Source organism: Esox lucius, chromosome 8 (assembly GCF_011004845.1).
Source record: "Esox lucius isolate fEsoLuc1 chromosome 8, fEsoLuc1.pri, whole genome shotgun sequence".
NCBI classification, from domain to species: domain Eukaryota; kingdom Metazoa; phylum Chordata; class Actinopteri; order Esociformes; family Esocidae; genus Esox; species Esox lucius.
In genome coordinates this window covers 29465475-29491226 of record NC_047576.1, presented here as the reverse complement: position 1 = coordinate 29491226, position 25752 = coordinate 29465475, and the positions used below count along the sequence as shown (strand labels likewise).

The 25752-nt window shown below is 44.1% G+C and overlaps 1 protein-coding gene across 4 annotated transcripts in view; it reads left to right on the top strand.

Moving 5' to 3' along the window:
* The window catches only part of lrp8 (low density lipoprotein receptor-related protein 8, apolipoprotein e receptor), a 170630-nt gene that overhangs the window by 66249 nt on the left and 78629 nt on the right, over positions 1 to 25752 (top strand). For all 4 annotated transcript variants that reach the window (XM_013135122.4, XM_029121650.2, XM_029121649.2 and 1 more), the window contains exon 3: positions 14215 to 14337. In XM_013135122.4, the coding sequence (XP_012990576.2) occupies positions 14215 to 14337 (123 nt within the window). The remainder of the gene's footprint in view (positions 1 to 14214; positions 14338 to 25752) is intronic.

The window sequence follows — 25752 nt, the reverse complement described above, 5'->3', positions numbered from 1 at the left end:
CCCTGCTGCAGTGTGTGCAAACCTGGTCAAGAACTACAGGAAACGTCTGTAATTGCAAACAAAGGTTTCTGTTCCAAATATTAAGTTCTGCTTTTCTGATGTATCAAATACTTATGACATGCAATAAAATGCAATTTAATTACTTAAAAATCATACTATGTGATTTTCTGGATTTTTTTTGGATTCCATCACTCACAGTTGAAGAATTACTATGATAAAAATTACAGACTTATACATGCTTTGTAAGTGTATCAAATACTTGTTCTCTCCACTGTAATTATCACAGGATAGACCAATATCTATAGAATAACGTAAAACACAAGTTGAAAATAGAGAAATATGTCATTCTACTGAAGCGCTATACTGTTCCCTAAACACCGCCGCGTTGTACCAAGGAACACCGGGTCACACTTATATAGTGTTTTTATTCATCTTTGCAAATCAGCTAACAAGAACGGTAGACAAAAGGAGGGATGTGGATCTTTGCGAGAAAGGAGGAGTGTCGGGGAGCGTGCGAGGGAAAGTCGAATTATGTGGCGGAATGGAGAAAAAATACAAAAAGGGGAGAAAAGAATGGGCGTGCCTGCGCTGGAGCAGACACAAAAAGACAGCGTGATTTTTGTTTTGTTTTCCGTCATCGACAACAGAGGCGCCGGGCCGCAAGATAATGACATTCTGACGCCTGATATTCCTCTTAAAATATTCCCACCCGCTTTTTTAACCAGGTCTGCCCCTGCCTCCTCCACCTCCCACCCTGCTCACACATTTGAACTGTGGTAACCTTTGTGGCGTGTTTAGATTTCAAGGCGGTGGGGCATATGCAATTTAAATGAATTCTTTGCTTGTCAGCGGGAAAGACGTGTCCTCCTCTTTTGTCTTAAGGTCTGGTCTTTGGTGTTGGTTGGTTGCCCCCCCCCCCCCCCCCCCCCCCCCCCCACCTATCTAGCAGTGATTTGTTATCATAAAGCCCATCTGTAATTTATCATGGGATCCATGGGGCTGCGTTGTGTCGGTGTGGGGGCGTATGAATTCATTCATGTGTAGGCTATGTCTATGTTTCCGAGTGTGTGTGTGTGTGTGTTTGGGGGGGTTGTAATTTGAATGCTGTGAAGGAAGTAAGGGTTGGTCTGGGAGGGAATAACAGGAACTCACACGGGGCTTTATTCATGCAGCCAGCATGCGACACAACAGGCATATTGGCTTCAATAAAGTTTTATTTTTTTTAGGAATGGCTTGTACCTCCCTGCAGAGACCATCACTCCCTCACTCTACCGCTGATTCCCCATGGAGGCTCGGGGGCTTTCATAATATGAGAGTCCTGGATATTGTTCCACAGACAAATGTGGGTTATTAAAATAGGATTAAAAAATATATTTCACTATTATTTGGAATTGTTGTAATGACTCAAATTTTTTTAATGGTTCTGGTTTTCTGTAATTTTCCGACAGACACTTACCTTTCGTTGGATTGTGTTTCAGACCAGTTAGGCATGTATTGGCATTGACAGGCTCATGTTTTGTCCCTGCTTGCTCTCTCTGTGTGCCGGACTGTTTGCTAGTGCGCCAGGGTTTATAACGTGCGTTCAGCTAGCTCCAGAGGTTGCTTAATTATAAGGACGGGGCCATCGGGGAGTCATCTTTTTGTTGTTGTTGTTGTAGTGAAGTGGAGGACGGCTGGTTCGAACCCACATGTAGAAAGTGGTCAGGGATCCATAACACAGGGTGTAGGCAGGCTGTCGTATGCAATCACTATGGCTGGACACACACACACACACACACACACCCGTCAATGTGGGGGCAGGGGGTTCGGGGGTTTGACTGAATTTGGTTTCATCGTGTCCTGGACAGTGGGTCCTGGGGGGTGGGGGGCTAGCGCTGAATTAAAGGGGGAGCTAATGGACCGGGGTAATTGGGTAATGGGCTCTGTGTGTGTGTGTTCAGGGGATGGATATGTTGGGGGTTGAATTACTTGCAGTCTGTCGCTGCATCACGCCAGACTACAAGGCTGGGGGGGATGGCGGGGTCATGGGTCAGTAGAGATTGATATAATTAAAACGATGACCCTGCCAAGGAGAATGAGCTTCCGGGGGGTTTGAGGGATAAAAGCGGGTTTGGGAGGCGGCAGGACAGGACCTTTGGGAGTTGGGCGGGGGGGGCGGGCGAGCGTTGCAGCGGGGGTATCGCAGTCTGAATATTTAATAAATCCATTCAGGTCAGCTGTTCTCCTCAAATGTCAACCAGATGGCGTATTGCGGTGTGTGGTGTTATTTTGAGGGAATTTTAAGGCATTGCTTATGTCATTTCTAATGAGAAGTGGCTGAGCTGAATGATAATGACCTCTTATTGAACCCAGACGTTGCAACATAAATAGGACTTGTGACCTTTGGTTGAATACCCATACTTACTTACTCACACACACACACCTGTTGCAATACCCATTCTCGCATACACACCTCTTAAATTAGCCGTACATACATACACGGACACACACCTGTTGAAAAACTTCTTCTCACCCATTTCACATTCCCTATCCGTTGTCATCGCCTGCATTCTACTGATCAAAAGAGGGTTTACTGTGAATGTTGGGAGAGCGATAGCCCCTCAAACAGAAGATATGGTTTACATAAACCTACACATCTTCCTCCTTCATATCTGCCTTCCATTCACCTCCATTATAACAATGGGTCTTTTGTCTGGAGTCTTACTGCCAGCCAGTGAAGTTAACGCACACTGTCGCACAGATCCTAGTGCTCTGATCCGTTTGATCACGTATTCAGACCCGAACAACAATCGCGGTGTGCGTTGCGAGCTCGAGCCCTCCAGGAAATGCCATCAAATGGCAGATGGAACAAAAATGTGCAAGAAGAAAAAAACCAAGATGATTGTTGTGGCGAGCAGGGCAATCGTCTGAGATTAATTCCTATTGATTTAATTTGGAGGGGAATGTGGCGTTGTTGTGTGTAGCCGGACTGTGTTTGGCTTACAGGGAAGGGAGACGGTAGGCGGGGGGAAGCTGCTGAACTCTTACTTTAGGGCCTAATGCGATCAGCGCTCAATGCTGCGCTAGCTGGCCCCGCGTAATGAGATAGGCTCTAATGGCTGGGCTCACTGTGAGTTCTACTGATAATGCTGTAGCCTACAGTCTCTACACCGCTCATGCATTTGATTGAAGAATGGAATTGACAGAAGCAGAAAAAGAGCTGAGAGGGCAGAGAGCGAGAGTGAGGGTTGGTCAAACAGAGGGAGTGAAAGAGAGATGGACAAATCCTTTAGACTCGACTTCATTTGGAAACATGAAATTAACAATTTAGAGCTTTAAAATCCCAGATTGCTCCTGATTCTTTTCTTCTCCCCGAGGCCTGCCTGTCTCCTCCCCACCCTTCTGTTGATTTGATCTTGTCAGTCAGAAAGATTCCTTCTCGATTCCTGTCTATAAGCCTTCTTTGTGGCCATGCTCCCTTCTCTATAAGCCTTCTTTGTGGCCCCGCTCCCTTCTCTATAAGCCTTCTTTATGGCCCCGCTCCCTGTCTATAAGCCTTCTTTGTGGCCCCGCTCCCTGTCTATAAGCCTTCTTTGTGGCCCCACTCCCTGTCTATAAGCCTTCTTTGTGGCCCCTCTCCCTTTCTATAAGCCTTCTTCATGGCCCCGCTCCCTGTCTATAACCCTTCTTTGTTGCCCCGCTCCCTGTCTATAACCCTTCTTTGTGGCCATGCTCCCTGTCTATAAGCCTTCTTTGTGGCCACTCTCCCTGTCTATAAGCCTTCTTTGTGGCCCCTCTCCCTGTCTATAAGCCTTCTTTGTGGCCATGCTCGCTGTCTATAAGCCTTCTTTGTGGCCCCGCTCCCTGTCTATAAGCCTTCTTTGTGGCCCCTCTCCCTTTCTATAAGCCTTCTTTGTGGTCCCGCGCCCTGTCTATAAGCCTTCTTTGTGGTCCCGCGCCCTGTCTATAAGCCTTCTTTGTGGCCCCTCTCCCTGTCTATAAGCCTTCTTTGTGGCCCCTCTCCCTGTCTATAAGCCTTCTTTGTGGCCCCTCTCCCTGTCTATAAGCCTTCTTTGTGGCCCCTCTCCCTGTCTATAAGCCTTCTTTGTGGCGCCTCTCCCTGTCTAAAAGCCTTCTTTGTGGCCCCTCTCCCTGTCTAAAAGCCTTCTTTGTGGCCCCTCTCCCTGTCTATAAGCCTTCTTTGTGGCCCCTCTCCCTGTCTATAAGCCTTCTTTGTGGCCCTGCTCTCTGTCTATAAGCCTTCTTTATGGCCCTGATCTCTGTCTATAAGGCTTTGTTTATGTAAGCTGGGGCCCGGGAGACCCCACTGTATGTGACATGGTTGGGGAGGTCTTGATTTGTGGAGGGTTGATTTGTGTTGATTTGTGGACCTGCAAGGCTTATGCTCCTCTGGTAAGTCTTAGAATATGTGACTCGGAGTATGACAACAGGAGAAAATGGGCTTCAGTAGAGGGCAGGCTCTTTGACAGCAGGAGAAACATGGGCTTCAGTAGAGGGCAGGCTTTTTGACAACAGGAGAAACATGGGCTTCAGTAGAGGGTGGGCTCTTTTGACAACTTGCGAAATATGGGCTTCAGTAGAGGACAGGCTCTTTGACAACAGGAAAAACATGGGCTTCAGTAGAGGACAGGCTCTTTGACTATAGGATAAATATGGGCTTCAGTAGAGGACAGGCTCTTTGACTATAGGATAAACATGGGCTTCAGTAGAGGACAGGCTCTTTGACTATAGGATAAATATGGGCTTCGGTAGAGGGCATGCTCTTTTGATAACTGGAGAATCATGGGCTTCAGTAGAGAGCGGGCTCTTTGACAACAGCAGAAACATGGGCTTCAGTAGAGGGCAGGCTCTTTGATATCAGGAGAAACATGGCATTCAGTAGAGGGCAGGCTTTTTGACAACAGGAGAAACATGGGCTTCAGTAGAGGGTGGGCTCTTTGATATCAGGAGAAACATGGCATTCAGTAGAGGGGCAGGCTTTTTTGACAACAAGAGCGATAATGAACTTTGAACCAGTTGATCAGGGAAGGGGTCTTAAATGGCTTCCTTATCCAAACAGCTTATTGATTATATGGGCCTTTCCTGATTAGTAGTGAGCAGAGGGGAAAGGGTATATCATTTCTACCTTGCCTGGGTACCCATACATTTCAACCAAGCCCACAGAACTTAGTTTCTTTCTCGCCAAGAGCAGGAGAGGTCCCAGAAACCAATGGGTTGGTCTGTAAGCCAGAATATTTTTTTCTGTGACAGGTAGGAGATTAAATGGCTTTGATACACTGAATGATTAAATATATAAAAAGGGGCACCATCTGATTTCTAAGAGTGAGGTACACCCTGACATGGGGAAGGAGAGGAACCTTTGTGAGAAGCAGTTGTGGAGAGTTGTAGCAAGCTGTGGTGTTGTACGTGGCTCTTCCAAGCACATTACTGTCTTCCCCTTCATATTCCTTCTGGGTTGTCTGGGCTGGGCCTTTGAAATACGCCACCGTGGTTACAGATAAAGCTGTCTGGCTGACGCTGGATTTGTTTTTTCTTTATTCTTTCTGATTTATTTAGTTTTTATGTTTTCTTTTTTTTTTTTCATTGGAGCAGAGTTGGGATGGGTGCAAGCGTGCCATCTTTTTTTGAAGCTATAAGCATGTTTTTGTGCACAGCTCACACATTGCTCGTGTGGCTTTACTTGAACCGCTACTACAAAACGCACTCCAGAGTGAAGGCTGTGGACACTAGAGTCCCGTGGAGAGACGTACCAATACGGTCGGGCTCAACATCAGCGAGTCTCCCCTGAGATGGGCTCAGTCGTGTCCTCAGGCTTTCCTCGGTTAGAAAGGGATAGCTCAGACATGAGAACGGAAGGTTCTTTTAAAGGCTGGGTGAATCCTGCTCCCGGATGCATGGTGTTTGATGATCTCTCTGTAGACGCGCGGCCTGTATATTCCCTCACATGTCTGGCCCGTGCCAGCCCTTTGTAGTGTAGCCCTGTATAGTCCAGTCCATACCCTGGACTGTGTAGCTTGGTGTAGAGGACTGACACTGGGTTGAGGTGTTGCACTGCTCTCACCAGCATCTCTCTCTCCCTCTGTTGTCATCTAGTCAGGCCTTTTGTCTTTGGTACAGATAACGCTCATACCATGTGCACGTACATATTTACGGTCGCACGAACACACACACACACACACACACACACACACACTGCTCTCTCCCACCGTCTCCAATAATGTTGTCACAATACCAGAATTTTCAACACGGATACCAGGCTTATTATGATGACACCTGATCAGTTCCACTGCTAAAATTAAAGCTCACTCACTATTTAAAACCTCCAAAGTTTTATTGGAATAACATGAAGATGAGTGTGTCTAAAAAGGCAATTATACCAGGGGAGGTATAAACATTATGAAATTGAGTACACGCACTAATTGGCTAGCTCATTCTCCTCAGTACGAGATAGTGGTTAGAATTTTTATTCCTCCAGTTTATTTTAAGTAGTCTAAAATCAAGAACATAGAAACTGAAGTACATTTAAAAGTAGGATTTTCACTGGGCAGTTACAAAAGCTTGTTTTGGCTGTCATTTCATTATGGTTTGCATATTTTCACAGGTACTGCTGTCTATGGGAAAGAGTAATGGGAATTGGATGGATTGTTGGGAAGTTATGCTTCTTGTTTGAGTTATTTTGTGTACTCAAATCCTGTTTTTGACTGAAGGGTTTGTTTATTTATTTAAAAAGGAGAAACAGTAGACTAGGTTAGGGGATTTGGTAGCTTCAACTGTAATCTGGCCGAAAAAAATATATACAGTATTATTCTTTTTATTTATTACATTTTCGCTTGTATTCCTATATTTCCTGGAGGCCTACAGCTAGGCTGTTTGAAGTCTCATGAACAGCCTATGGAAATTTAGGGGATGGTATTGAACTGTGAATTGAATTAATGGTATTAGTTTCCTGTGACTCCCATCCACTTCTTCTGTGGTTCCCCCTGCTGTGTAGACCATCCTTTGATGGGTTCTGTTTGGTTCAGTGTGCGAGGCACACATACTTTAATAGATACAGTGGGGAGAACAAGTATTTGATACACTGCCGAATTTGCAGGTTTTCCCACTTACAAAGCATGTAGAAGTCTGTAATTTTTATCATAGGTACTCTTCACGTGTGAGTGACGGAATCTAAAAAAAGAATCCTGAAAATCACATTGTATGATTTTTAAGAAATTAATTTGCATTTTATTGCATGACATAAGTATTTGATACATCAGAAAAGCAGAACTCAATATTTGGTACAGAAACCTTTGTTTGCAATTACAGAAATCATACGATTCCTGTAGTTCTTGACCAGGTTTGCACACACTGCAGCAGGGATTTTGGCCCACTCCTCCATACAGACCTTCTCCAGATCCTTCAGGTTTCGGGGCTGTCGCTGGGCAATATGGACTTTCAGCTCCCTCCAAAGATTTTCTATTGGGTTCAGGTCTGGAGACTGGCTAGGCCACTCCAGGACCTTGAGATGCTTCTTACGGAGCCACTCCTTAGTTGCCCTGGCTGTGTGTTTCAGGTCATCGTCATACTGGAAGATCCAGCCATGACCCATCTTCAATGCTCTTACTGAGGGAAGGAGGTTGTTGGCCAAGATCTCCCGATACATGGCCCCATCCATCCTCCCCTCAATACAGTGCAGTCGTCCTGTCCCCTTTGCATAAAAGCATCCCCAAAGAATGATGTTTCCACCTCCATGCTTCATGGTTGGGATGGTGTTCTTGGGGTTGCACTCATCCTTCGTCTTCCTCCAAACATGGGGAGTGGAGTTTAGACCAAAAAGCTCAATTCTTGTCTCATCAGACCACATTAGTTCTCCCATTCCTCCTCTGGATCATCCAGATGGTCAATAGCAAACTTCAGACGGGCCTGGACATGCGCTGGCTTGAGCAGGGGGACCTTGCGTGCGCAGCAGGATTTGAATCCATGATGACGTAGTGTGTTACTAATGGTTTTCTTTGAGACTGTGGTCCCAGCTCTCTTCATGTCATTGACCAGGTCCTGCCGTGTAGTTCTGGGCTGATCCCTCACCTTCCTCATGATCATTGATGCCCCATGAGGTGAGATCTTGCATGGAGCCCCAGACCGAGGGAGATTGACCGTCATCTTGAACTTTCTCGATTTTCTAATAATTGCGCAGTTGTTGCCTTCTCACCAAGCTGCTTGCCTATTGTCCTGTAGCCCATCCCAGCCTTGTGCAGGTCTACAATTTTATCCCTGATGTCCTTACACAGCTCTCTGGTCTTGGCCATTGTGGAGAGGTTGGAGTCTGTTTGACTGAGTGTGTGGACAGGTGTAGTTAATACAGGTAATGAGTGGAGAACAGGAGGGCTTCTTAAAGAAAAATGAACAGGTCTGTGAGAGCCAGAATTCATACTGGTTGGTAGGTGATCAAATACTTATGTCATGCAACGATATCTGGACGATATCTTGGCCTGTCTCGCTCCACCACTGCAGGAAATCCAAAGGGTCAGTTATATCCAGCCCATATTGCAGAATGTCTGCTTTTGCTTTTTCCTCAGCCTTTTGTTTCTCAATCAGTTTGACGTTCTTCTGTTTGCTCTCCACGTCACCCTTATTTTCTACATATTTGATGATGTCTTGTTCTTTCACTGTCAGCTCTTCCTTCAGCTCTTTGAAACGAGAACTAATCACAGCTTTGAGATGATCTGTGTCCTTCCTTGTTTTAATGATTTTGTTTTGTTGCATTTCACTCAAGTTGCTTGCATCAGTGATGGCACAATGTTTCTCACATAAAGCTGACTCTACCTTTATCTTCCGATCTTCACAAGCTTCTTTCACTGGTTCCAATGTGTGTCCTTTGTGCTCCCTCCCCTCCTTACAGACCAGACAGATCAGCTTGTTATCGTTCAAACAGAAGAGCTTTAGAGTTTCACTGTGTTCATGGCACATGTTCCCTGTGTGTATTCTTCTAGTCATAGTTCTCTTATCTCCCTGCCCTTGGTTCCATATTGTTGTTGATTGATGTAGTCTTAGCTGCTCTACCATCTTTCCAAGTAGTCTGTCTCTGTTATTCTGGACCAGCTGGTCAGTCTTTGTCACTCCTTGTCCCGGCTTCATTGTCTGTAGGAGCCCATTTTTCCGGTACATTTTCAGCTGTTCTGCCATGTTTTTGACCAGCCTGTTGATCTGAAAGTTTGTTTCATTGAGTGGAGCTCTGCACTGAGGGCAGCGTATGTGACCAGCGTGTAGGCTCCCCTGGAGACATATCTTACAGAAGGTGTGCTGGCAGCTGAGGGTCACAGGCTCAGTGAAGATTTCTGTGCAAATAGTGCAGGAGAGTTCTTCTGTTGCAGATTGGGAAAATGAAGCCATACTGGGGAGTTTACTGTGCTTTGTCAATCTGAGAGAAAAAGTGAAGACCAGTTTCATTTACGGTTTATTTGTTGGGACATTTATAGTTTCAAAAGGGGCTGGCTCTGTAAATTCTGAGAATTATATAAGGAAATGCAAATCATTTTTCAAAAACAGGTTTAACTGGGATGGCTTACATTTCACGGACACACACACACACAGGGGAGTGGCACTGGCTCTTATGAAACACAACCCACTCTGTGTTATTGAGCGTTACAGAGAGACTGGAAAGTATCTCTCTCAGCCACGTGTTTGCACACACACACACCCACCCACACACACCCACACACACCCTCACAAACAACACACAAACACACTTCCTCCTTCCAATCTGTTCTTCATCACTGCTTTACAGCTTTTCACTTTTCTAATATGATCTTGTTCACCTGTTGACATGACTGTGTTCATGGTGTGTATAAATAGTATAGCTAGGATTTATTTAAAATATACATACAGGTCACAATGAGTTCCTTGACTGTATCCAAACCTAAACAGATTTAATGCAGCAGTCAGTTATATGTAGGCTCATGTCATAAAATGTCAACTAGGTTACACAGTCAGAAAGCTTTTTTCAGCTGAAAAAATATTAAGAAAAATATTCTCACCTCTCCTCTTGCTAAATCTCTAATTGAAATGTTCTGTAAGAATACCATTATTAATGTATATGAATAGTGTGTAAATAATACATTTTGTTTCTTACCAATATACAGTTGTGCTCAAAAGTTTGCATACCCTTGGTAATTGGAATTGGTAATATATGTACCAGTTAGGTCCAGGTAATATATGTACCATCATGTACAAGACATGAGTGAGCAGGCAAAACACATGTCCTTTATTTCTTATGGGATTCACATTCAACTGTAGGTCATAACAGAATGGCACAGTCATAAAACAAAACATGGTAACAAAGAAAAAAATCAAAAAGTCTGCATTCTGTGCCATTTACTGTGCTTTATCAACCTGAGAGAAATAGTAAAGATCAGTTTTACTTACGGTTTAGCTGTTGGGACAAGTTTCATGTATCGTTTCAAATGGGGCTGGCTCTGTAGATTCAGAGAATTATGAAAGATGATGCACAGCATTGTCAGAAACAGATTTTTGTCAACGTGAAATGTGTTAAGAGATGTTTTTTTCTGGGAAGGCTTACATTTCACTAACTTTATCTTATACTCTAATCTCAATAACCAAACCATTATACCAAAGCTTTATACCTACCCCTGATGCCTAACTCTAACCATGATTGGAAGTTTTCACCCTAAACCATCACCTAAGCTTTCCTTATTGGGGATGTCCCCACATGGTCATGTTTTACTTACTTTACTTTCTTTTAGTCCCCAGAGGGATTGCCACTGGGTGTTTTGAAACATGAGACGCATTCAGTGTTCTCAGCCAATGCCTGACATCCCCTCCCACTCCGTTCCTCAGTCCTCATTAACAGCTTGTATCATTTTTCTGAAAAGCATTTTAACTGTGAAAAGCATAACTGTTCTGTAAGAATACCGATATGAATGTATACAAACAGTGTCAATAATATTATTATTACTTTCCAAAAGAAAATAATATTATTGAGGCACTGTTTGTATACATTAATATTCTCATTATTTGTATATGTTTTGCTAGTTTGTTGTTCTTGACTATGACCGTTCCGTTCTCTTCTTTGATGATGTATGTGGACCACACATTCTGAACACTTGTACCTTTCCAGCTTGTCTTATTTTGTGTGCTGACACGTTGAGATTAGTTCCCACTACCAGCCAACATCCAGTTCTCAAGATGGTGGACAGTTCTGTCTGGTGATTGCCCTGACTCATCTAGTCCTGATGAGCTGCTAGAGACACAAAGGATAGCAGGGCATTTGAAGGGTAACCACTAAACACTGATTAGGGGAATCTGGAATCTAAAACAGGACGAGAAGAGCCAAGGGGTTGTTGTCTGACTCATCCCTTCAACACAGCTTATCAACACCTTTTCCCTACATTCTGAAGGTATTATGGCATCATAGGGTGTTATTTTAACAGCACAGGACAGTCACAACACACGGTTCCACGGTTCCTTTTCATTCTTGTTGTGATGAAGCTGTACGCTCAGTTGTCTCCTCCTCTGTCATGGTGAGAACACCTTCTGAGGGTTAAATCGGATGTGCAACTTTAATTGAGTGTAGCGCCTGGCTATTTGCTGGACCTTAATAGGAATTCACATAATTAATAGGAATCAGAGCAGGATTTGGACAAAGCACATTGTGGTTGTGGTTGGTTACAGACAGATGTGCTTTACTGTATGTGGATATGCTTATGTATTCAGCCCATGGACTGAGTTAGAGGTCTTTTATAGGGATGGTTTTGTTATGATTTGATTCAGTTGGGGTAGTGTGTTAATATTTGCTTGTGTCAACAACTTTGTCCATATTCAAGGAGGAATGTATGTGTTCGGTATGCATAGAATTGTTTGCATTTGTGTGTGTTCGCATGTGATAATGGTATTTGTGTATGTATGTGTTCTTCTCTGTGTGGCACAGGGAATCTAGATACACAAGTCCATGTGCCTAATCAGCAAAGCCTTCAGGCAGCTGTGGAGAATGTGCACGATTACACCCACACACACACAGCGCTGGCATGTGCATTGTCCCACCCCTATACCTTCACAGACCCCATGCTACACCCTGCCTTACCCCTGTATGTCCTTCTGACTGATACACAAGATGGGGGGTATGTGTGGATGTGTGTGGGAGACTGGCTGAGGAGAAGTGAGGGGAGTTAGATGAAATCCCAGATAACGTAATAGGATGCTGTGAAGGGATTTGTGTTCATTAACACACAAGTCAGCACACACACACGTTTTAAATAATTCTCACTGTGCAACATTATTTGAACAATGTATTGTTCAAGGTCTTTTCAACCGGGCTGATTTCTTTCCAACGTTTTATGCTGGTAGGGTTTATTTGAGCAAATCAACACATGCAGGCACATGCAGGCACATGTTTATGGCACAGGGGTTGACTCTCCATTCAAATTCCTCCATTTACAGTTTCTAACCCTAAATCTGATCCTAACCTGAACCTAACCTGAACCTCAGTAACCTTACTCGGATGCCTAAAGTAAACCTGACCTTGACCACTAACGGCTAACCTGAACCCTTACAAACTTCCCTTCAGTTGTAAATTTTGCCCTAAACCTCAAAGAGGAATAATGATGAATATCTACACTTCGTCATAAATGCTGGAAGTAATTTCTCTCTGCACACAACTCTCTCACTCATGGAGAACAAGGTTGACAAGTATGTCGTCAGAGGCTTGCATTCTTCTCCCCTCACTAAAACTTTGTGAAATAACAAAAATCTTTCCGATTTACCCACAATTTGAGGTCATTTTGTCCCTCGTAATGTAGTCAGATTTTTGGTTAGAAATGCACACATACACCAACGTGTGTTTTTAGTGCATTTTCTCTTATGTTTGTTAGCTTTCAGGGATATGCTTGTTGGATTTCACCCAAGAGTGTATACTAATTTCCTCATACATTAGCTGTTAATACTGGAAGTTACATCCAGAAACTAGCAGCTAAAGGTGTGGCCGTCTTCTCATGTTTTATTTCCGTTAGTAGACAGTGTACTTGGCTACACATATTTCATACATACGGTGTTCAATTATCCGAGCACCCACGTTCACCATCCACAGTTCAGTGTGTAAACTATGTGCCGACTAACTAACCAACAGGTATGCCATGAGCAACTCTCCGTTGTGTGTCAAATATATCCCTAATCATGTTACGGTTAAATCATACTTCATACGCTCACATTATACTTGTGACCTGTCACAATGTTCACATTTGAATTCAGAGCGGCAGATATAACATATATATATATATATATATATATATATAACATTCAATTGCACATGGTTAGTGTATTAGTGTCCCGAGCCTTCCCGCAAAACCTAATTGGTTATGGGGCCTGTTTTTCCATTTACGTATGGCTTTGTCATGGGGACATATTAAGAATGCAGCAATATTGTTGTTCCCTTCAAGGTAGGCCACTATTAGAAATCTGCTCCAGTCCACTCAGCTACACTGAGCCTGGCCCTCGGCGTTCCTCACACCCACAAATACAGGGATTATCACTGGTCAGATTCAGCCACTCCAGTGGACATGTTTAGACTAACAAAGTCCCTGGAAAAGCACGGTTCCTACTGACCCTGAATAATCCAGCTCTCCGCTAACTTCCATTTTAGGCTGGTGTCGTCCCGAGAGCACAGCGCTGGTTAAACCAAGGCCTTTATATTAGGATGAGAACAGGCCATTTGTTGAGGACTGGTATGGGGCACTCTGTTCATCTGGCTGGTGGAGCGAGGCATTTCTCTCCCTTCTGTCTTATGAGGAAAGTGCTTTCTCTTTTTCAGAGCTCTCCCCTGTCGGAAAGATGAAGCTTTAGCTCTCCCTGTGACAGGCTCAAGCGCTCCAATTTTCCCCGGGCTGCTCCGCACTGAGAGTGACTGTAGAATGGGTTCGCTGGGTTAGGAGACTGGCAATCTAACAACAGTATGCGTTGGCTGCTCTCTCTGGGCACCCAGACAAATGGGCACTGGGACTGATTTACGAAGCTCTTTGTAAAGTGGGGGCATGTGAACTGATGCTTTCACGCGGCCACTTTCTGCATAGTTAGTTCGTTGGTAAACTCCACCTCAGGTTTTTAGTCATTTATTCAAAACGACATTTCACTTAGTTCGGGTATAATTATTTGACCTGGTGTACTAATATGATCTCCCTCTCTCTTCTTCCCTCTCCCCACACACTCCGTCTCTGTCTCTCTGAGCAGCAAAGAAGACGTGTGCGACTACAGACTTTGCCTGTAACAACGGCCAGTGTGTGCCCCAGAGGTGGCGCTGTGACGGGGAGCCGGAGTGTGCTGACGGCTCAGACGAGGCTGACGCTACATGCAGTATGTTCAAACGTCCCTTTTTTGTGGCTGAGTGGATGGATGAATGAATGAATGGATAGAGGAACGAAATGAGGGAGCAATAGAGGTAGGGGTTGGTGTTGTGTCGTTCCAAAATCTCAACAAGAGGCCCCTCCAACACACTCGCCCGCCCACATATGCCACACAGCTTAACGCTGCCTCCAGCTCAGTGGTGAATGGGAAACAGGTGGTCTGAATTGTGTTCTGTGTTTTTCCCTTCTCCGGAAGATTGTGACTGAACTGCATTGTGGGTAACGGATTCAGCGGCACTGCCACGTTTGAACTGCTGCACCATTAATTCCCTCCCGATTTCCAAAAGGGAATGGGTTTCCTTTTCTTAGCTGTATGTATCAGATGAACATGTTCACAGAGCCAATACTTGGTTATTTTCGCCCACTTTACCTCTGACCCTAGATGTCTGTGGATAGCGGCCATGTTACAGCAGTGCTGATTGGCTGAGTGGAGTTTTGTCCTCTGACCTAGAACGATTATTTTACTTTACTAGTTTTTTTAGGCTCACACACATACACAACAAAATACACACACAGCTTGCTGTACCTCCAACCATTAAGAGAAACCATGGCCATTTCCATTCATCAGAAACAATGACCCCTCCTTCCCCTCTGTCTCTGAGGTCACCGAGGTCAGCTCTCCACCTCTCCACCAGTGTCCCGCACAACACTTGCATCCGGCTGACAATTTACCCAGGATTCCCTTTTCAACACTGACCTCCAGGGTGTGACCTGTCTACAGTGTCGCCGTTTAGTAACAAGCGCCGAGTGGCCTCGACACACTGCTGTTTTATGACTTTTTAATGCAGGTGCAATAATAGCGCGGTCGTGGTCATTGATCAAGCCATCCGTGGGCATTACTGTATGTACATTACTGTGGAAGAGAAGGCAGCCAATTCTTCATAGCCATAAATCACCTGCTATTACTGCGCCGTGCTAATGTTCATGGAGGAGAGTCAGAGAGCTGTTATATTCTCATATAGCCTCATTATGTCAAAGAATCATTGAGTCAAGGAGAACTCATAGAATTACAACTATGTGTGTGGGGGGATGGGTATATGGGTGGGTGTGTGTGTATATATGTGTGTTTGTGTGTGTGTGGGTGTGTGGGTGGGTGGGTGGGCGGATGGGTGGGTGTGTGGGTGGGGGGATGGGTATATGGGTGGGTGTGTGTGTATATATGTGTGTGTGTGTGTGTGTGTGTGTGTGTGTGTGTGTGTGTGTGTGTGTGTGTGTGTGTGTGTGTGTGTGTGTGTGTGTGTGGGTGGGTGGGTGGGGGGGATGGGTATATGGGTGGGTGGGTGTGTGTGTATATATGTGTGTTTGTGTTTGTGTGTGTGTGTGTGGGTGGGTGGGTGGGGGGGATGGGTACATGGGTGGGTGTGTGTGTATATATGTGTGTGTGTGTGTTTGTGTGTGTGGGTGTGTGGGTGGGTGGGTGGGGGGGATGGGTATATGGGTGGGTGTGTGTGTATATATGTGTGTTTGTGTTTGTGTGTGTGTGGGTGGGTGGGTGGGGGGGATGGGTATATGGGTGGGTGTGTGTGTATATATGTGTGTTTGTGTGTGTGTTTGTGTGTGTGTGTGGGTGGGTGGGTGGGGGGGATGGGTATATGGGTGGGTGTGTGTGTATATATGTGTGTTTGTGTTTGTGTGTGTGTGGGTGGGTGGGTGGGGGGGATGGGTATATGGGTGGGTGTGTGTGTATATATGTGTGTTTGTGTGTGTGTTTGTGTGTGTGTGGGTGGGTGGGTGGGGGGGATGGGTATATGGGTGGGTGTGTGTGTATATATGTGTGTTTGTGTTTGTGTGTGTGTGGGTGGGTGGGTGGGGGGGATGGGTATATGGGTGGGTGTGTGTGTATATATGTGTGTTTGTGTGTGTGTTTGTGTGTGTGTGTGGGTGGGTGGGTGGGGGGGATGGGTATATGGGTGGGTGTGTGTGTATATATGTGTGTTTGTGTGTGGGTGGGTGGATGGGTGGTGGTGATGTAGTGAGAGGATTTAACTGTATGGAACCTGGGCCGAACCTAGTCTGGACTTAAAGATGCGCACCTGTAATATGGATTGAACAGGTCCTGCTCCATGGCTTATTGTATGTTTATGTTCACTCAATTTCCAGTCAAGGGCTGATTAATTCAGACATATTCAAGACCTATTGTACTGGATGGTTATGTATAATCTTTTAGTGTGATGTGACTTACACCTGTCCGCCAAGATGGATGGGTTCCAAGGGAATGCAAGCTGTGTGCCCCTATTGAAAGTACGCATGGATTCTGTCGGTTGTTTCATTGTGGTAATCTAGGAGTAAAGAGTGTTAACACTGTAGTTGAGTTCACTTTGGATTTGTGGCGATGCTTTAAGCGTAGCACCTGTGTTTGCAGACCTAAATTTAACCATTGTGACAGCTAACAGGGTTCAGCTTCTCTGGGATGTGTATACGAAGCACATCAACCTTACCTTCCTCCCATTTGGTTTGGAGACCACAAGGTAGATTTAACATTTAATGTTTCAGAGCTTATAATAGTGCACTTATCATATTTAGTTTTAGACCAAAGGAACCGGAGAAATCATCACCGTCCTCAATATAGTCTTTCCCGTTTCAAATCAAGCAAAATGTATTGTGACAGTAACTTCCATCTTCCGTCTGAGTGTCGTAAAGGACATAATTCATGACATAATCACCACTCGACAACATTGCACTCTCAACTTTAACGACTGAAAGCTGGCAATGGCCAGCAGCGCTAACTGTTTCCTCTTAATACGAGTTAGCTCGCTATTAGCAGATCCTGCACACATACATTTATATTTAGCTGGCTGTTAATGAGATCACTGAAATATGTTGTATTAGACATTTCATACTAGATTCCCAGCTAATGAGAAAATGGTCACAGAATATATTTTAAGAAATCTAACAAGATTCAGCAAGGCAATTTTCTGTACCCAAATAGATGTTCATGTGCTCTGATTAACATCTTTGAGGTCTTTATAGCATTCAGGGCTTCTCAGAGCTAGAGAAATCTGACACTGGTCTGTCCAAAACAGATCAGGCTGTTGATGGAAGGAGCAGGGACCACAGTGTTGATCAAAGCAGAGACCATGGTGTTGATCAAAGCAGGGACCCTGATGTTCATCAGAGATGGACCCATGGTGTTGATGGACAAAGCAGGGCCCATAGTGTTGATGGAGAGAGCGAGGACCATGGTGTTGATGGACAGAACGGGCACCATGGTGTTTATGGACGGAGTGGGGCCCATGGTGTTGATAAGAGTGGGGCCCATGGTGTTGATCAGAGTGAGGCCCATGGTGTTGATCAGAGTGGGGCCCATGGTGTTGATCAGAGTGGGGCCCATGGTGTTGATCAGAGTGGGGCCCATGGTGTTGATCAGAGTGGGGCCCATGGTGTTGATCAGAGTGGGGCCCATGGTGTTGATCAGAGTGGGGCCCATGGTGTTGATCAGAGCGGGTCCATGGTATTGATCAGAGCGGGGCTCATGGTTTTGATGGACAGAGCGGGGCCCATGGTTTTGATGGACAGAGCGGGCCCATGGTGATGGACAGAGCTAGGCTCGTGGATAGAACTGGGACATGGGTGTTTAGCATTCAGAAGATGGTTATTCTGGAAGGCATTTTTCTGATTACGGGACTTCCCGTTAAAACTCGTTATCTCTAATTAAGATTGAATCACTGGAAGCGATTTTCAGTTCTCTCCCAGATTGATCCTGTAGGTGTATGTGTTTTGTGTGTGTGTGGTTTGTGTGTGTGTTTTGTTTGTTTGTGTGTGTGCGTGTGTGTTTTTTTGTGTGTTGTTTGTGTGCGTGTGTGTTGTTTGGGAGGTGAGTGTGTATCGTGTCGGAGGTTTGTGTTGTGTAGGAAGTGTATGTGTTGTGTGAGAGGTGTCTGTTTGCGTGGGATGTATGTGTGTTGTGTTGGAGGTGTGTGTCCATGTGCTCATCCACTCAAGCCACAATCCTCTTCCTCCTCTGCTCCAATCTCTTGTCCCTTTCCTCATTCACACTCTCAGCTTTGATTAGTTTGCAATTAACGTTCCACCTTCACTCCCCTGCACATCCTCCCTCCTCTCATCCTCCCTCCCCTCCGCCCAGCTGCCTCAAAGGCACCCCCTCCCCACTGGATCCGAGTAGGTTTAAATAATGCTTCTGAATGGACTGATTTCCCAGTGTAGGAACATGTGGCCCCTGAGGCCCCAGCATCAGGTTAACTAGGGGCCCGAGACTCATCAGGATTGTTAAACTTGCTTGGTGTTTTTTTTTTTTTTTAAGTATACAGTAGGTGTGTAGCATTAACTGCCTCAGGTTTAACACAGACCGGAGACGTCTCATTCCTTCTGACTGAAATCCCTTCTCCAAACTAAGTTTAAGGATGGGGGAAGTGTTTGGACAGCATATGTGAGTCGTACAGCTGTCTTTTGAGGTGAGTTGGCTATTCCGTTGTTGTTAGAGTTATGGAAACTGACACAATAATTAACTGATTATCAGGGGTTCTATACCCAGACTGGTAAAACGTAGTTGTTCAGCTGTTTCCTTGGCGGACCATGTGCTATAAGTAAAGCATTCCTCTCTCTCATTCTCTTTTCTCTCATCTCTCTTTTTTCCCCTCTAATTTCTCTCTGTCCCCATTTCTTTTTCTCTCCACTCGTTTTCATTATCTCCCCAGTCTTCATCTCCTCTCCTCTCCATCACCTCCTTCTCCATCTCTCTCTGTCAGTGTCAGTTCTTCAGTGCCCTGTCTTGTCTGGTGTTAGTTTACCTGGTCTGTTCCTTGGAGCCCTGACAGGAGGACAATCCGGGCTGTATTATAGCACTCTGCAGGAGTAGTGTTACTGTAGTTAATTATTCTGAAAATGAGGGAAGGAAGGATCCAGTCAGGTGCTCTGTCTGGACAGCTTCAATTTCATGCTCCAGGCTACTGAGCAGCAGGGCTAATTTCCCATGCGGGCTAAATGCCCGCCGCTAGAAGTCGTCAACCTCCGTTTTGGCCCTTCGTAATGTCCAAGCTAGCTACTGCCAAAACTATACAACCACTGTGGTTTCCCTGCCTCGTTCCGGGTATCAGTTCCACTGTGCTGGCTTATTACGCCTCAGCCAAGCCGCTAGCGCCGGCATACAGTGAGGAGAACAAGTATTTGATGCACTGCTGATTTTGCTACTTACAAAGCATGTAGAGGTCTGTAATTTTTTCTCATAGGTACACTTCAACTGTGAGAGACAGAATCTGAAACAAAAATCCAGAAAATCAATTGTTGGCGCAATTATTAGAAAATGGAGAAAGTTAAAGATTACGGTCAATCTCCCTCGGTCTGGGGCTCCATGCAAGATCCCACGTCGTGGGGCATCAATGATCATGAGGAAGGTGAAGGATCAGCCCAGAACTACACAACAGGACCTGGTCAATGACTTGAAGAGAGCTGGGACCACAGTCTCAAAGAAAACCTTTAGTAACACACTACGCCGTCATGGATTAAAATCCTGCAGCTAACGCAAGGTTCCCCTGCTTAAGCCAGCACATGTCCAAAACCGTCTGAAGTTTGCCAATGACCATCTGGATGATCCAGAGGAGGAATGGGAGGAGGTTGTGTGGTCTGATGAGACACAAATAGAGCTTTTTTGTCTAAACTCCACTCGCCCTGTTTGGAGAAAGAAGGATGAGTACAACCCCAAGAACACCATCCCAGCCATGAAGCATGGAGGTGGAAACATCATTCTTTGGGGATGCTTTTCTGCAAAGGGGACAGGACGACTGCACCGTATTGAAGGGAGGATGGATGGGGCCATGTATCGCGAGATCTTGGCCAACAACCTCCTTCCCCCAGTAAGAGCATTGAAGATGGGTCGTGGCTGGGTTTTCCAGCATGACAACGACCCGAAACACACAGCCAAGGCAACTAAGTGGCCTAGCCAGTTTCTAGGCCTGAACCCAATAAATAAATCTTGGGAGGGAGCTGAAAGTCCATATTGCCCAGCGACAGCCCCGAAACCTGAAGGATCTGGAGAAGGTCTGTATGGACGAGTGGGACAAAATCCCTGCTGCAGTGTGTGCAAACCTGGTCAAGAACTACAGGAAACGTCTGTAATTGCAAACAAAGGTTTCTGTACCAAATATTAAGTTCTGCTTTTCTGATGTATCAAATATTTATGTCATGCAATAAAATGCTAATTAATTACTTAAGAATCATACTATGTGATTTTCTGGATTTTTGTTTTAGATTCCATCACTCACAGTTGAAGAGTACCTATGATAACAATTACAGACTTCTACATGCTTTGGAAGTGGGAAAACCTGCAAAAACGGCAGTGTATCAGATACTTGTTCTCCCCACTGTATGTGCTTCAATGTGATTGCTGTCGTAATTTGCCTTAGCTTACAAATGCTGAATGAGAGGAGTTAACTAAACCAGGAGTGCATCCTTCTCAGACTTTGTCACCACCTTTCATGTCAGCACTGTAAAGCACGGTGCATTACATACAACTTTACCCAACTTTTTGCTAAAACATAAAGATGTTTTAAAAGTTCAATTATTAGTTTTCCCTTGTATATGACAAGGGAAAATGAATGAAGACATTGCCTTAAAGTACAGCTGCTGTGTTTGCACATTGTGGGATTTCACCTAACATATGTATACATAGAGATCATTAATGTTTCTTTCTGGGTCTGTATTCATTGTGGGAAATGTCTCTAATGTGGTCATACATTTGACAGGTTAGGAAGTGCAGCTCCGTTTCCTCCTCATTTTGTGTGTGCCATAATTGACTCAATGGGTTTTTGCCTTTCTTTCTCTGTCTCTCCTTATTTTGACGTTCTTAACATGCCATGTGCTTTGATGTGATTTGCCTGGGTGATCATGCAGTTGTGCCTTGCGGTGCTACAGTAGGTTGGGTTCACAACCACTTCTAAAGTAGAATGCTGGGAACTTGACTGCTGCTTGGCTGGATTTGCACACTGATTTATAACTCTGGGTCTACTTATTGATGTCTGGTGACAGGGGTTATTTTCTCTGTTCAGTTATACAGGAGATATGAGGCGGAAGCTTCCAGACAAGGATTCAAAAACGTTTTAGCTGGTCTTGATTCCATCTGGCTTGATTCCAGTTAACTTGATTCCTTTTGGCTTGATTCCGTTTGGGTAGTTACAGTGACTAGTGATGTTATTTGCTTGTGTGAAAAATGGCTTAAGCCTGATGAATTTTCTGCCCTAAATGAGGCCTCCTGGCTACACCAGTGATCATATCCCCTGTGTGTCCTGAAAGGAGGGGGGTGTTGCTAATATTTATGAAAGTAAATATAAATTTACTCTTAAACACATCACTGGTTTTAATTCTTTTGAAGTTTTACTCATGAAAGTTAACCAGGCTGATGAATCTTTTTTCATAGCTACTATTTGCAGGCCCCCAGGGCCATACACAATGTTCCTCAGTGACCTTGTAGTCATGGCAGATAGTATTCTAATGTTGGGCGATTTCAATAATCATATGGAAAAGTCCAATGACCCTCTTCAAAAAGCTTTTGAAGCCATAATTGACTCAATGGCTTTTGTCCATCATGTCTCAGGTCCAATGCACTGCCACAATCGTTCCTTAGATTTAGTCCTGTCACAAAAAATAGATATTTTAGATCAAATTATCTTTCACCATAATCATGGAATATTGCATCACTGTCTTATTACATTGCATTACATAAACCCACTTGCACCCCAAACAATGACATTTAAAAGCCGTAATATAAATTTCTCGCACTAGATTTCTTGACATTCTTCCAGGCTCGCTCATCGATGACATAGTAAAGAAATCCGCAATCGATCTAATCAAGGATCTAAACTCAACTCTGTGAAATACTTTAGATTTGGTTGCACAACTGAATACAAAAGAAATATGGAACAAGAGACTTGCTCCCTGGTACACAGACAGTTCTGGAGCACTCAAGCAAGCCTTGGTGGAGTGAAAGTGGCGCTCCACTAAGTTAGAAGTATTCAGACTAGCTTGGATATACAGTACACTACAATGCCAAAAAGCACTCACATCAGTTCGATCAGCTTATTTCTGAATGAGGTGAACAAAAACAATCAAAAACATCTTTGATACAGTTGCAAAGTTAACAAAAAAGCAATGTTCACCAAGTTAAGTAGGTCTTCACTTCAGCAGTAATGAATACATTAACTAAAACAAGTCACTGACTTCTTAAATAGTTAGATTCCCCAAAATCGCAATTGTCCTGAGAATGACCTGAACCTCCCTGACCTGGTGTCAACGGGGACACTTGAATTTTTTCATCCTGTATCGCTCGACATTAGTAATGAGTTCTAAACCCACAAATTGCCAACTAGACCCGATTCCAACAAAACTGCTTAAGGACAGACTTCTGGTGCTAGGTCAGCCAATGTTGAACATAATAAATTGCTCCCTTTCCTCCGGATGTGTACCAAACTCACAAAAAATACCGGATATTAAGCTTCTTCTGAAAAAATCTAATCTGGATACAGACATATTAAACAATTATAGGCCAATATCGAACCTCCCGTTCCTCACCAAAAATCATTGAAAAATGTGTTTCCCAACAACTGAATTCCTTCCTGAAGACAAGTAACATTTATGAAATGTTCCAGTCCAGTTTCAGACCCGATACTATTGATACTATTGATCACTCCCTTCTCTTAGAGTGACTGGAAACCCATATTGGGCTACGTGGACATGTTCTAGCCTGGTTTGAATCTTATTTATCTGAAACATAACAGTTTGTATGTGTGGATGTCATATCCTCTGACAAATCAAAGGTATATTTTGGTGTTCCTCAAGGCTCGGTTTTGGGCCCATTATTGTTCTCACTATATATGCTCCCTATGGGTGATGTCATCCAGAATCACAATGTCAATTTTCACTGTTATGCTGATGACACACAGTTGTATATATCAATGAAGCATGGAGAAGCCCCAAAATTTGCTACTTTGGAAGCATACATTTCAGATATTAGGACGTGGATTACAGAAAACGTCTTGCTTTTAAACTCAAGATAAACAGAAATGCTCGTTTTAGGACCCAAGAAAAAATTAGTTTTGTTGGCAGATCTCACTGTGAACCTTGACGGCTGTATGTTTGTATCCCAAAAAACTGTGAGAAACCTCGGCTTTACCCTTGACCCTGACCTATCCTTTGATGAACATATAAAATATATCCCATCTTCAGAACATTGCAAATATCAGAACGTTTTTATAAAAAACTGATGCAGAAAAACGAATCCATGCTTTCGTTACTTTTTACATTACTGGAATGCTCTTCTTTCCGTTAACCCTGATAAATCAATAAATAAACTTCAATTAGTGCTGAACACGGCTGCTAGAATCCTAGAAACACATTACTTCAGTACTAGCCTCTTTATACTGGCTGCCTGTTAGGGTTAGGGCTGATTTTAAGGTTTCATTGTTAAAATGTATGATTCAATACATGGACTTGGATTGTCCGGGGCCTCCCCCAGATAGGGCCACAGTGTCACTGGACCCCCGTCTCAGCCCCAAGGTCTTACGCTGTTATATGATTTTGCCAGGTGAGTAGGGTCAGTTCTCTTTCTCCACTGTAAATCATTGTAGACCTAAGGAATGCACTTTCAACATTTTCCCTGTCACCTGCCCTTTTTAAACTTAGGAGGACACAAGGTCTTGGCCCACACTTCCGGAGTACCAGGCTTGATAGTCTCGTAGCTGTCCCTGTCCAGAGTCCTCCTGGTTGTGTTGCAGATCAAGACGATACCTGAATTTCAGCTGCCACTCTACTGAGGGTTTTCCCGGTCCTTGTCCATCTGGTCATACTTCTGACCTGGACTAGGTTTAAATAGACTCTGGTCTCAGCCCACAAGCATTTTTTTATTATTACAACTTGTACTCTTAAAATTCACCCGGCACTGCCAGAAAAGGACTGGTCACCCCTCTGAGCCTGGTTCCTCTCTAAGTTTCTTCCTAAATGTAGGCCTTCTTGGGGAGTTTTCCTAGCCACTGAAATTCAACACTGTTGTTGTTTGCTCCTTGGGGTTTCATGCTGGGTGTTTTGTAAAAGCACTTTGTGACAACTGCTGTTGTAAAAATAGCAGTAATACATATTTTTATTAAATAAATAAAACATTTAAAAATTTAAGAAAATATTTGCACACATCGGGCACTCCAGTTCGCCTAATGTTCGAAGTATCTGATTCAGGTCTAAGTGAGATACTGAACCAAGAGGTTGCAAAGAGAAATGGGATTGAATCTGGCTGCCCAATGCTGTACTATGAAGGTCAGGGGGCAGCTCATTCTGTGGCTATTTTGTGGCACAGCGATAATTTATTTCTACCCAGACAAAGCAGCATGCACACACTGTTAACCAGGTGCTCTAGGGAATCTGGTCTGAGGTCTATAGTCCATAGTGTGCTTAGGCATCAATTTGGTCGGTGCGTGTGTGTGTGTGTGTCATAAATAATTTAACAGATAACCCAGAAAGTCTTTACTGTCACCTCATGAAGTTTGTGGAAAAGCCAGCTGTGGGTAGAAAGACCTTTTATTAGGCTTCTTGTTATTAAGCTACCTGGAGGAGACCGATTTGAACTTCTTAGTAGACATCAGCAACTAGCTTATGGGAAAATGCAGGATCTTCTTATTCATAAAGCCTTTTAACATTATAGTTTCTATGGCTAGCCTGCCTAACATAATATTGAGCAAGAAGGGGATGTGGTATATGGCCAATATACCACGGCTTAGAACTGTTCTTAGGCACAACACATCGCTGAGTGCCTTTTATCACAAATCCCGAGATGCTTTTTTGCTACTATAAACCTATTTGTAGTAAAAAGGGATGTGATTTCCTACCTGTGGTATATGGACTCGTATTTTATGGAAATCGGTCAATAAGCATTCAGGATTCAAGCCATCCGGTTTATAGTGTGTATCATTAATTAAAGTCATATAAAAAGGTCATCCTGAGAGTTGAAGCAGTATCGCTAAGCGAATGTGATTGATCTGTTGTCGGAGTATGTATGACTACTGCAGTGATTTTTGTTTGATCAAGCAGCTTTTCATGTAACCTATTTCGTGGTACTGCAGTACACGTCTGTCATAGGGAGAGAACTGCTACTGTCTGTCATCTGTAATTAAGTCCTGTTTTTACACTCTAATCATGACCTCACGTGGCTTCTGCGTGGAGCCGACTCATCTGTGTGTGTTTTGTGTGTGTCTGGGTCTGTGTCTGTGTGTGTGTGTGTGTACTATTCTATGGACTCCCAGTGTATGGTGCATCAAGTACAGTCGTACATATGCCTTGTAATGTAAATACGCACTGTGCATTGGGTATATTTCTTACTGGTCAACACACCACAGTGAATGTTAGCCGTTAGACCTTCTGTCTTTCTAAT